This window comes from Pogonomyrmex barbatus, unplaced genomic scaffold, assembly GCF_055798465.1.
Source record: "Pogonomyrmex barbatus isolate J1 unplaced genomic scaffold, ASM5579846v1 scaffold2, whole genome shotgun sequence".
NCBI classification, from domain to species: domain Eukaryota; kingdom Metazoa; phylum Arthropoda; class Insecta; order Hymenoptera; family Formicidae; genus Pogonomyrmex; species Pogonomyrmex barbatus.
Genome location: NW_028297116.1, coordinates 90,538 through 103,937, shown reverse-complemented (window position 1 = coordinate 103,937; position 13,400 = coordinate 90,538). Strand labels below are relative to the sequence as shown.

General features: G+C 35.1%; 2 protein-coding genes across 7 annotated transcripts in view; one reads left to right on the top strand and one right to left on the bottom strand.

The window, feature by feature from the left end:
- The window catches only part of DNAlig3 (DNA ligase 3), a 38,723-nt gene extending 34,758 nt beyond the window's left edge, over window positions 1-3,965 (bottom strand). For 4 of the 5 annotated variants that reach the window (XM_089076353.1, XM_089076354.1, XM_089076355.1 and 1 more), the window contains exon 1: window positions 2,292-2,450. The gene's annotated coding sequence lies outside the window, so the exon portion shown is untranslated. Of the gene's footprint in view, window positions 1-2,291; window positions 2,451-3,825 lie in introns of those variants that run through there. The other variant, XM_089076356.1, reaches the window with a different exon arrangement.
- On the top strand, window positions 3,159-10,427 carry mys (position-specific antigen beta subunit myospheroid). Of its 2 annotated transcripts, none has more exons than XM_011637056.3 (10): window positions 3,159-3,353; window positions 3,843-4,023; window positions 4,172-4,487; window positions 4,585-4,813; window positions 4,890-4,974; window positions 5,214-5,861; window positions 5,980-6,291; window positions 6,516-6,716; window positions 6,867-7,370; window positions 7,544-10,427. In XM_011637056.3, exons 2-10 carry the CDS (start codon window positions 3,844-3,846, stop codon window positions 7,607-7,609), a joined length of 2,541 nt encoding a protein of 846 aa, XP_011635358.1. In that variant the 5' UTR covers window positions 3,159-3,353; window position 3,843; the 3' UTR covers window positions 7,610-10,427. The 2 variants fall into 2 exon arrangements, with proteins under 2 accessions (XP_011635358.1, XP_011635357.1); XM_011637055.3 differs by lacking the exon at window positions 3,159-3,353 and adding an exon at window positions 3,402-3,617.
- The last annotated feature ends 2,973 nt before the right edge of the window (window positions 10,428-13,400 follow it).

The following is a 13,400-nucleotide window of genomic DNA, read 5'->3' as shown; positions in this document are numbered from 1 at the left end:
TCCTCGCTCGCGTCACGCAGGACGCTCTTGCGACATAAAGAAATTTTATTTAGCACTAACGAACCGCGCACCAAGAGGTCCGTTCTTTTTAACTGAATTTCTCGCACGAGTCATCCTTTCTCTTCTTTTCTCCAACACGAAAGGAAAAAGAGGGAAAAAAATCGGGTAAGAAAGTTCAGCTAAAAAAAAAGAACAGGCCTAAGGTTTCGTGAGGAAAGTAAGTGACAAAGGAACGAAAGATCGCGACATTTCTCACGGCGCAACATGCGGGCTCCAGAGAAAAATAGGAGATCGTAGGCATAAATTAAAAAAAAAAAAAAAGACCGACCTCGATCGGCGCGCGATCCAAGTCAGAATTTCGAAAGAATATCGACACGGCCTCGTCTATATATTTATTATTGTGCTATTGCCATTATTGTTACTATTTCTTAATTGAGTTAAGCTGAAGAAACGCGGGAGCCGAATTCTTCTACGAGACCCTTTACATCTTTCGCAGTATGTCGATATCTCATTATAATTCGTCGTTAATAATAAATCTCGAGAATATCTCGCGGAAAATTTCTCATAGCGAAGGAGGGCATCCCGCGTTCCTTCGTTATTTATGAATCGTCGAACCGGACCGTTTCTTCGAAAGAAACGAACCCGCTTCTTATTTATTTAACTAATGCTAATATTTCGTAGTATTAATGAACAGCTTTATGGTATTATGATCCTTCTCTGTTTCTTTTCCTCTCTCTCTCTCTCTCTCTCTCTCTCTCTCTCTCTCTCTCTCTCTCTCTCTCTCTCTCTCTCTCTCTCTCTCTCTCTCTCTCTCTCTCTCTCTCTCTCTCTCTCTCTCTCTCTCTGTCCCTATTCCCCCTTGTAAATTAATCGATCATTTTGCTTCTAATTACTAATCTATCGACGCTTCCTTTTCTCTCACTTTGCATGTCGATTGAGCGCACCGATTCTGCGGATCCGATTCGTTCTAGAAAGAAACAAAAAATAAAAGTAAAAAGAAAAAATTCGGAACTATCCCGTTATGACGCGCGAATCGGCGCATGTACCTCACGCAAATAATGCTAACGATAATAAATTGTATCATCAGAATTTTCTTGTTTATTTATCCCGACGCTACGCTCCGTGGAAATTTGTTCAAGATTATTTTCCTTCGTGTTACATTTGTTTAAATGACACTTTGCTACAAAAGAGATAAAATTGTTCACTTTAAAGAAACGTTTTTTTTTTTTTCGATTTTTATACAAACTAGATAAAGGCAGTGAATTCGTAATACTTTGCGGCGAAAACTGATCGCGGCTTAAAATACATGTATTTATTTCAGGTATCTTAAATGTAATCGTTTTTAATTAATTTTTTATATTAAAGTTAATGTCTTAATGGTCGTGAATTTCGCGATAATGTTAGGTAAAATTGGCATTTTTGAGAATGACATTTGAAAAAGAGGCACCTAAATTCTGAAGAATTGAAGCGTAAGCGAATCGGAAAGTGCATCGTTGCGCCATCTATAACAACACATGGAAGTAGAATGAAAGATAAAAGGTAAACATGTGGATGATGAATACATATGACTATTTCATCGATGGAAATATCCATGATTCTATGATCACATGATTTTACAATCTTCTAAAATTCATGAAGAATATATAAAAATATTATCATATATATCTTACACATAAAATATATATAATTCAGCAATATTTATTTTTATGCTCTACTTAACTAATTCACATAACAAATAGAAAGGAATAAATCTCGGCAGGCAGAATATTAAACGCTTAATAATCTTTCATCAATTTTTTAAATTTATATATATATATATATATATATATATATATAAATTAAAGATAAGTGCTTACATCGCCAATCACGTCCTATTATTTTAAACAAACTTACAACACAACTCAAAGCAGAGTTAAATCTTCTTTTTTAATAAATCGATAATCAAATACGATATTTTTATACGATTATTTTATACGAATAATATGAAATTTAATAATGTAAAATAATTTAGGACATGATTCAAAAATCGCGAAATTTATAATTTAGAATAATAAAGAATAGTATAAAAATTTGTAAATTGGCGGTAAAATTGCGTTTTGTCAAGTTAGGCAACAAGTTATGAAACCATCGTAAAGAAACTAGAATACTAAATATGGAAAACTTGAAGACAATATTATTCCCTGGACATAGAAGATAACCTCGATTGATGTTTCTGCACGCTGCGTCGTTTCTTCGAAACGTTTATGACTTTGTTCATAAAAATCTATAAATGACAAGCGATAAATACTTACCGAAAGAAAATATCGTTTTTACATCGCTTTGTGAAGAGGACGGTCACATACGGCACAATTAAATTATAAATATGGCATAAAACGTATATTTACACGACAAATTTGACAGTAGCCTCGCGCGGTCTATTTTCTAATTTCGTGTGGTGGTTGCACTGGATTGTTTTCTAATGAAAACTCTGGCTGTATATATATAATTTATATATATAATTTTCTGAAAAATCTTATCATCTTATTATCGGAAGACCTGATTAAATGTAAGATAATTTCATGCAATCCCAATAACAACAAACTATTTGAACATGAGATTGATTACAAGACAAAGAAATTTCTAGAGATTTAAAAATTGTCCATTTTATAGCCAGCCAACACGTTGAAAATATTTGTCGCGTGACAAACGAAATATTAATCTTATGTCCTATTATTATTGTAAATTAACTTCAGACTATTCTTTTTAGCTGATGAATTTTTTGCGCAGTTCATCTTTCCTCTTGTTCTTTCCATGTTCTTTCCAGGAGAAGAAAAGAAACAAGCTAAACTGTGCGAGAAGTTCAATTAAAGGAAAAAAAGGTGGTTTTTTAATCCCGATTTAATACTACTTTCATCTTCTTCAAGTTATAAGAATTATGAAAAGACAAAAGATAAATTAAATTAAAATTAAGAATTAAGCTACATTAGTAAAAATAGATATTAGAGAGTAAAATAAAATCTAAACCCTCTGATAATTCCCCCCGCGAGAGACGTCGGGGCACGTTCACAATCAAATCGAGCGCAACCAATCGCGCAATGAATGGACGGGGACCAACCCGCGATACGCGTGAACGTGGCCGTGTTCGGGATGGGCGCGACGCGACGCGACGCGACGCGAGAAATGAAAGAGGCGAACACTCCCTACGGAGTGCTGCATGCGCGTCGGTGCGTTCGTTTGATGGATTGCCATTTATGGTGATCCCGAGTGAGACGACGAAGGGAAGATCAACCAAACATCACGCCTGTGATGCTGTAGATTAACACGAGGGAGAAAAAAAGGAAAAGGAGGAAAGACGCTCCGTCTCGCGCAAATAAGTAAGCACGAGTAGCCCGCTTCTCTTTCTCTTACTTCCTCTCGACATTACGGCACGTATTTTCGTGGCTTATCATCGGCTTCAGTTGCACGCGCGGGCTCCCTCGGTGTGTGATGATGCTCGGCAAATATAAAGATGACGGCATCGCCACCGTATGAATAAGCCGCTGTGCTCGCGCGGATTATACACTAAGCGATCCCTGGCAGATATCGTGATATTATTGCTTCGCGTCGAGAGACGGTCCCCCAAAGATGGGAACGAAATCGTACGTAATCTAAGACGCGCTGTCCTGTCAGTTTATCGAAAGAATTTTTTTATCAGATAAGCTTTTCTTATTGCTTCCATCCGTCCAATTGTCTTTTCCTATTTTAACATTATGTTGTAACCGTTCTATCTTTAGCTTAAATTTCTCACCCTCTCTTTAATTTTTTAATTATTTGTTCATGTTTAAATCAAAAGATTTACTGGCTTACGTGTGTACTACTTGCAGAATGTTCGGCAGCTCAAGATGGATTCTCGTATTGGGAATGCTAGTGGTGATTTTGTTGGTCTCGTTCGTGCAGGCAAATTATCCTCCTCCGGAAAGATTGACTGGCATGAATCCTTGTATCAGTAAACAGACATGTCACGAATGCATACAAACTCCGCACTGTGCTTGGTGCGCAGCACCAGTAAGTATTTATATCGAGTTAATCAAATTTTTATTTTTTCTCTTTACGTTTAGCACTTACGTTGTGCTAACAAGTTCACAACGTAATTGACATTAACATGACATTTGATGTTTAGTCAATAGAGTCTAAAGTGATGTTGTTTCTATAGAAATTTCCAGAGAAGAGGTGCTTCCTTCCAAACATCAATACCAAAATATTGTCAATATGTCCTCCCGAATATACATGGAATCCAGACAACGTTTTCAGCATGCTGCGACATCGAAATTTAACAAAGGGAGGTTATGCTGTTGGTGGTGCAGGAGGCGGAGGATATGGTAGTATCGAGAGTTCGTACTCCAATTTTTCGTCTTCCAGTTCGTCTTCGTCGCATTCTTACAAAGAGAGTTGGGGGAGCAGTGGTGGGAGCAGAAGGCAGGAGGCCGTACAAATGTGGCCACAAGAAGTTAATCTGAAACTTAGAATAAGTAAGTTGTTATATCGTCGATATATGAGTATCTAATTAGAATGGTGAATATTTTATTTTGTTGATACAATAAAATTGATACAATAAATTTGTTTCAGACGAAGCTTTTAGAATGTCCTTTGCTTATTCTCAAGCGGAGGATTATCCCGTTGATCTCTATTATCTTATGGATCTGAGCAAATCCATGGAGGATGACAAAAAGAAGTTGTCTGACTTGGGTCAATTGTTAGTCGAGAGTATGAGCAAGATTACGAGCAATTTTCGTTTAGGTTTCGGTAGTTTCGTCGACAAAGTCGTAATGCCGTATGTCAATACAGTACCAAAATCGTAAGTCTCAAGAGAAGTCCAGTATATAATACTGTCACAGATGTTCCAATATTCATTTGCTTATTTTTAATCTCAGTCTTATCGAACCGTGTGATCGTTGCGCATCGCCCTATGGATACAGGAATATCATGAGGCTTTCGCAAGACACAAGCAAATTTGCGGTACAGAAATATTCATAGATGAACATAAATAACAAATTTCAAATTAAACATAGATCTAATTAATAAAATTAATTAAAATTATACAGGTGTAATTTAAGATCAATTTTTTATATTTCTTTAGAAATTTTAGAATTGTTACAAATTTAGAAAGATTTGTTTTTGTAACATCAATTGAAGAATGATTGAAAAAAATCGAAAATCTTATTCTCTATCTTTTCTTTAGAGAAATGTATTTACAGGGTTTAGTACGTAACGCATCTGTATCTGGCAACTTAGATGCGCCAGAGGGTGGTTTCGATGCAATTATGCAAGCGATAGTTTGCCGGAATCAAATCGGTTGGCGTGAAAAAGCACGCCGACTGTTAGTATTCTCAACAGACGCTGGTTTTCATTATGCAGGCGATGGCAAACTGGGCGGTATCATCAAACCAAACGATGGTCTTTGCCACCTAGATGCTAGTGGAACGTATACACATTCGTCTCTGCAGGATTATCCAAGCATCTCGCAAATTAATCTAAAGGTGAAACAGAATGCGATAAATATCATATGGGCAGTGACTGAAGAGCAAATCAACGTCTACAAGAGATTGATGAAACATGTGGAAGGTTCTTTCGCTGGCAAACTCTCAGACGATTCCAGCAACGTTGTGGAATTGATTCGCGAGCAATACGATGCTATATCAAGTTCGGTGGAGATGAAGGACACAGCCAGCAGCGCAATAAAAGTAAAATACTTCTCAAGCTGTCTGGGTTCTGGTTCACTGATCGAGACGTCAAAATGCGACGGATTGAAAGTCGGCACAAAAGTGGAATTCATCGCAGAGATTGAGGTCACTAGCTGTCCAGCCAATAGATCAGAATGGAAGCAGAAGTTTGACATTTATCCGGTAAGCCGAATCGTTGCGCAAATTAAATCGGCCAACTAGAAGTTAGTTTTTATTTACCTTTTTATATTAAAATTTTTTTTCTATTTTTGTATTTTTAATCGCGCGACACTTTTTTCAGGTCGGTATCAACGAGACTCTTACGGTGAATCTGGAGATGCTGTGCGATTGCGAATGCGAGCGCGAAGGCCATATGTACGAGGAGAAGTCACCCGAGTGTAATGGTGTGGGCACACTCAAATGCGGCGTTTGCGAATGCTACGATGGATTTTTCGGCAAACGTTGCGAGTGCAGCCCGCATCAGGAGTTGACCGGCTTCGACAAGCATTTTCAGTCGTGCCGTCCCGACAATACCACCCTCGTTGATTGCTCCGGCCGTGGTACGTGCGCCTGTGGCCAGTGCGAGTGTGAGGAGCGAGAGAATCCAGATGAGGTATTTCTTATATTCACCTGTGGTGAATCACAGAATCATTAAAGTCTTGTACGAATATTTTTCTTTTATTAATCTGCATTTATTTTATTAATTCTCTCTATATAATTATATGTATAACAGACAAATGAAATAGAATTGATACTAAAGTGTAATTATTCTTATTACAATGATATTCACACAGTGATTTCTCACGACTTCATGTATCGTCTTCATGTATCTTACAGATAATATCGGGGCATTTTTGCGAATGCGACAACTTCTCCTGCGATCGCGATCAGGGTAAGCTCTGTTCCGATCATGGCACTTGCGAATGTGGTCAGTGCGTCTGTAACTCTGGTTGGACTGGGCCGTCCTGCAACTGCAGATCTTCTAACGATTCTTGCATCGCGCCGGGAACCACAAACGGCATACTCTGCTCGGGTCATGTAAATATAATAATAATAACATAAAAAATCATAGTCATACAGCTATTATAATAATTAAAGAAATTAATTCTACAATTATTATTAAATTTAAGAATATTACAAAAGTTAGAAGTTAGTTTTTTTTTATCTCGTCTATTTCTTTTCATAAAGGGTGACTGCATTTGTGGAGAGTGCATTTGTCACGAAGAGGGCAACATTCGATATTCTGGCAAACATTGCAATAAGTGCCCGACCTGCCCAAGTCGCTGCGAAGAGCTGAAGCCCTGCGTTCAATGCCAGATGTACGGAACTGGAAACTACAGTGATCCGGAGGAATGTGCAAGGAATTGCAAAGAATTTGTGCCCGAAGGCGTGGAGACGGTGATTGTCGATGTGGACAACGACGAGGTGCCATGTTTCGGCACGGATGAAGACGATTGCAAATATAACTTCGTCTATTACTATAATGAGACCAATTGCCTGCAAGTGCGCGCTCAGAACGAGCGCGAATGCCCGCCGCAAGTTTACATGCTCGGCATCGTACTAGGCGTAATCGCGGCAGTGGTCTTGATCGGTCTCGCATTATTGCTGCTGTGGAAGCTGTTAACGACCATACACGATAGACGAGAATTCGCTCGATTCGAAAAGGAGAGAATGATGGCCAAGTGGGACACGGTACAATTCATATTTTTTTATCCTATAGATCACAATTGAGATTTTAATAATTAAACTTTGATCTTATATCAATTTGTATTGCAAATAAAAAATGACAAGTAGAATTTTATTGTAAGATTTATTATATATTAATTATTTTTTAATAATGCACATCTTTCTGTTTTATTTTACAGGGAGAGAACCCGATCTACAAACAGGCGACTTCTACGTTTAAGAATCCAACTTATGCTGGAAAATAACATGTCTCGAAATGGAGAAGAATATAATGTGAGATTTTTAAAAAAGAATCGTATCGTCATTGCAACGTGATGCGATTTCAAATCATTCGCGCAATTACGAATGCCGACCGTGATTTAGGTACTTCGTCTCGAACTCAGCAAGAGAATTTGAATTACACGAAGGCTTCAACGACATAATGAGATCTAAAGCTAACTTTTTAGCACAATAATTTAAAGGAACTAATATTTAAAATATATATATATGGTATACTCTATTTTTTGTTGAAATATTTGTAAAAAAACGACTTAATACTGCCATATAATAACACAGACTGTATTACAGATGCGTGAGTAGAGATGCGCGGGTCCAAAACGCGCTATTTGTTTACAAAGTCGTAATATTGCATTTTATTGCGATCACGTTTTAAGAATCACGCTGGCTAGGCTAATTCTGATATTCAAGTGCCTTTAATATCACTATCATGGTGCGCTTGTATTAACTCTTGGTTTTATTTTATATATATATATATATATATATATATATATATTTTTTTTTTTTTACTGTATTTATAATATATATCAGATATAATTTGATATGCAAAACATTTTGGAATAAATTTTGAATTAATAGGGCAGAAAAGAGAAGTCCGATAAATATATAAATATATCATCTTATCCTAGCTATTTTTCATATGCGATATGTATATATTTATTTTTATATTAAAATTAGCTCTTGTTGTCATTCTTGGAAGTGATAAAAAGAGATAAATTAAAATTACAAATTATTGTAATTTTAAATGCTACGTAATGGTTTTTTTCAATAAAGTAAATTGAAATGACTCAGGAGGTATCGCGAACGATGTTATTAGCAAAAAGAATTGTGTTTTTATAAGCATTTTAATACAATCGGTTATAACTCAGAAATTGTTGAAACGCAAAAGTAATCATATTTCCGAATCAAAGCAAAAAAGACTGCATATGAATTTTTCATTTCTTCTCCCTTACTGGATCTATTCCAAAATGTGTCGCGCATATTAAATTGTACCATATGCTATATTTGCGATAAATATGAAGAAACATATCTTTTTTTTTATCAGATATGAATGATTATCGAAAATTTTCTACTATATGTTTACCAGTGCAATTTATAAAATATATGTCACACAGCGAAATTCGATGAATTTGCATGTGCTTGCGATTTTTTCGTCACGTAATGTCATATAATCATTTTAATCGTTAGTGTATTTTTGCGCAACTAAAGAGACTCGAAAGTGTTTATAGGAAATTGTATAAATGTATAAAGTACTGCCCGATCCGAGTAGAAATAAGTTACTCCGTGTTATAACGTTAGTCCGACGATGATAACTGCACGATTATGACTCGTATTATTTCGTAAATATATAAAAAGATATATGTACACATATAAACACAAGATGTTCTCGAAAATGTCAATGCCTTACGCGGTGAATCTGCAGCCTAGTGCGAGAAAAAATGTTAAAGATCGATATTCATAATCTATTCAAGACTGTCTTAAATATAGTCTTATCTTAAGATATTATAAACCAATCGCAGGGCCGTTTCAATATCTTAAGACGTTATAAATAAATTCAATAAATTACTTTTTAAAATAAGAATGGATTATGAATTTCGGTCCGAAAAAACTTTATTTTCTGACTCATAATAAATTAAAGAAGATCTTCCAAGCGTCCTATTTCCGTAATAAGTTTTTATTTCTCTTTCGAAGATAAACGGGAGAAGAGAGTTGGAATATTTCAGAACTCAAATTTCCCAAAAAATCGAAAAAATCAAAATTAGATTTTCCGACAGCAATCTGATTTCAATTTAAAGTTCGCGCTTTTAAGAAAGAAAACTGAACTAAAACTAAAGTTAATTTTGAGTGTTTAAGGGCAACGATATTGATACAAATTCAAACGTATTTCGATTAATCTTTTGTCTGATCAAAAGAGAAATAATCAAATTGGTGTAAGGATAATAGACTTTGTATGAAATTAGTTAAACAGAGAAGGCTTAAATGTACTCATAATAGTATATAATTTTGTTGCGAGAACTAACAATATAATTTAAAAAAAAAATATATATATATATATATATATGATAGAAAGTAATACTAAAGCTAAAAACGAGAAAATGTAAATTTCAAGAATGACATGTGTCCGATTATTCTTTAAAGTTGGAAGTATTAAAAAAAAAAAAAAAAAAAAAATACGGAAATTGGACGTATCGAACATTTTTTTCAATTTATCATAAAGCCTTAAACGATCAAGGTAAGATGTTGGTTTTCTCCATTTCAGACTGCGAATTCCCCGAAAGTAGATTGACATATGATTAAGAGCCCTGCACATCATGTAGTCAATTGTAATCGGCTACGATATTTCTAACGTAAGAAGAATATACGAATATTATTATTCGTGAATCACACGAAAGATCCCCCGAAAGATCCCAGATCGAAGAGTTAGGGATGCGTGGTGGCATCTTCTCTTCGATGCCACGAAGAAAAAGAGACTAATAAGCGTGGTAGAGAAAGCAAAATCGAGCTCGCCGCGCCCTCGTTATTCACATTTATCGTGTTGTTTGTCTAAACCGTTTTATTCTTTTTTTTTTTTTATGATTTTGTAACGGCTAATTTTACGATACAGCTAACCACGTCCTCGCGATATTAATAATTGCGATTTCATATATATATATATATATATATATAATATATCTTCAACGAAGAATTTAATTATAGTCGATGTTACTCCACGTGCGATAGTTCGCAAACTCGGTAAATTATATGTAAACCTGTGCGAGGGACTAATAAAGACAATGTGTTAGTAAATCGTCGTTTCGTCAATGAAAAAAGAGTAGGGGAAGGCTGCCTTAGATATTACCGGATATAACGGAAGGGTCATTGTCCAGAGATCAGAATGGCAGAAGGGTACGGCTGGAAAAATCGATTTTCAGGAAGATTGGGACATTGACGTTTATCCGGTGGTAGTTGCGTATGTACGTGTCATACGCAAATGTGGACACATCGAGATAGGAGAAGGAAAAGAGAGAGAGAGAGAGAATGGAAAGAGGAAAATTGAATTATCGCTCTTCTTTTTCTCATCATCGGTTATCGCCGAGTTTCTTCGCGATATCTCATTTTCATTCACATACCGTGAGATTTTTTTCCTCTCGAAATCAAGGTCCTTTAGCTGAATTTCTCGCACGGTTCGCCTTTCTTCTTTTTCGTATTGGAGAAAAAAAGAGAAGACTCATTCTTTTTAGTTGAATTTTTGCGCTGTTTATCATTCCTCTTTATCTCTCCATATTGAAAAAAAAACAGAAAAAATGAAAAAAGAAGTTCGGCCTCAGGTTTGTTTCTTTTTCTCTCGCGTGGGTGTCTGTATTAGAGAGAAAAAAGGAAAAGAGATGCAAGGAGCATGCAAGGAGTTAAAATAATACGGTTTCTTCCGCGTATTTGGATTCAACATCGCGAGCCAATCTTGAATCTCATTCCAAATTAATTATCGAATTTCCGAGATTCGGAAATCTAGAGGAAGCGGGGGCGGGGAGGAAAGTTGGCTCGCGGCAGGATGAGAGTTGAAATGTTATCAGGAATATTAAAAATATCTAAACTGCGTCGCGTGTTTTTTCTCGTTATCTCGGCAGATCTGTTTATCTATAAGAGTGGCGTTTAATGCCCCAAGTATCCGATGATTCATCCTGTGTATTTGCTTCGACAGCTCTATTACGTTCTTCGTTAACGCGAGCGATAAGACGCGGACGAAATGTTTCGGCGTAACAAGCGAAAGTTTACACTCTACCTCTTCGTGTATAATTAAACTTAATGGAGATTTCGTAAGCGGCCGTGCGAGAGATTGTATAAATTGTATTAATGGGAGGCGGTTTTCATCCAGCGTTAAATATTAAGTTAAATGAAGTAACAAATCTCATCGGTTTTCTACCCAACCAGGGAAGATTAATTAAGAATTAATTAATTATTTGCACCGGGCAGAATGCGACGAATCGACAGGAAAGCTTGTAAAAAAGAGACTGTAAAAGTGGGATTCTTACACGGATTCAATTTTCCTAATTGTAATTTAAGAAAGTACAGAGATAGTATAAGAGGAACAAAATTATTGTTATTATATAAACTGGCGTTTATTATTCTTAATCGCGACGATCTTTTTATTGTTTCTTATCTCTTCAAATTGAATAAATCAAAATCTAGTTTGAAATTGATAGAATAATGTTATCAAGTATATATAATATTATAAAAACCTGTGACGAATGTATTTGCGAAAGAAAGAATAGTTTGAAAAGAATTTTGAGAATTTCTGACGAGTTTTTCGAATTAATAGTCAGAAAAGTAAGAAAGAAAAGCAGAGGAAAGTATGTACAAACAATGATTCAAAGATCAATGTCCAAAAGATAGGGAATAGGAAGAAACCTATGATTTATGATAAGTCACCTTACAATAAGTAAAATCCTTTATTATACATCTCCATTTTAAGATAAGAAAAATTCATGATTCAAAAGTATAAGGCTCTGCGCACAATGGAGAAGAAAATATTAGGAACAGAAATAAATATTAAATTTTGAAAATAAAAGTTTTCACATAGCGGGTATAAGATACAGTATCTATTTTATATTTGCTTGTGTCATTGTACGTTATGTTTAATCTTTATCTCTATATTTTTTCCCAAATTTAATATTTATTCCTGTTTCTAGATTACATTTCAAAACGTCCTCAGAGAAAAATTCTACTCGATATAATATAATATACGTTTCGTGTACTACATATACTATATATCGAGTAAAATTTTCGTTGAAAAGATCATTTTGGAATGTAGTCCTAATATACCCTCCATTGTGTGCGGGGCTTAACTGTACAGAAGAAATTTATGATTTTATCAGAAAGAACAAGCGAGGACAGGACTTATGTTTATAAAAAAGAATTAGAGGGAAAAAGTGACTTTTTTTTTTACTTTTTTGAGAATTTGTAATTGAAAATACATAAAGAGAAATCAACCAACCGCGCCGTACGACACGCGAATTTCGCGACACATTTGTCAACTCCCGAGTTGCGATTGGTCGATTTCGTTTTATTTTAATACGCGGATATAATTTGAATGTAGTTTCAATTACATGTAACGATGTAATTTCCGTGTAGGTGTAGATATTTCACATTAACAGGCGGCTCGATCGAAGAATGTTGTAAACTTGTCGTGGGAGTTGGAATATTTTAGTTCTATTAATGGATATACCATGCATACACGTAAGAAAGAGACTGGCAAACTGGTTTATCGATACTTTAAAATACATTTTTGCCTAACTAGTTCGTCTATATCTACTTTTTAGCATGATAGGTGTATCACAATCGCTAATAAACAACATAACGTAACATAATCTAAAAAATTTAAGATAAATTAAAGATAATCAAGAATAAGCCAACAGGAAATGTCGGTGAAAAAAAAAAACAAATATGTTATGCAGCTATTGGCATGGAAGAAGAAAAGAAAGGAAAAATGTTTCTCACATTAATTTAATTAAATTTTTTTATGTATAAAAGAAATTTGCTTTTGGCTCGTGAATTTATAAATAATAATAAATGGCAAAATAAAAAAAAAACAATCCGCGTTCCGGATTGTTAATATTTAACATGAATTTAAGTGTCATCGAAACGTAACGATAGATGCTTCGATCTGGATAAATTTACACGTTAAAACGTAAATAATTCTAGTAAATAATTCCCTCCCTCTTACTGCGAGAAGAGAAAAAGAAGAAAAGAGAAAGGAATTTCGCGCCAAAACTTCTAAGATTT

What these genes read in the sequence shown, in the direction of transcription:
- mys (XM_011637055.3), top strand. An exon ending in GTGCTTGGTGCGCAGCACCA is followed by an intron (nt 4,024 to 4,171) that starts GTAAGTATTTAT and finishes TTGTTTCTATAG; the next exon opens with AAATTTCCAGAGAAGAGGTG. An exon ending in GCATACTCTGCTCGGGTCAT is followed by an intron (nt 6,717 to 6,866) that starts GTAAATATAATA and finishes CTTTTCATAAAG; the next exon opens with GGTGACTGCATTTGTGGAGA.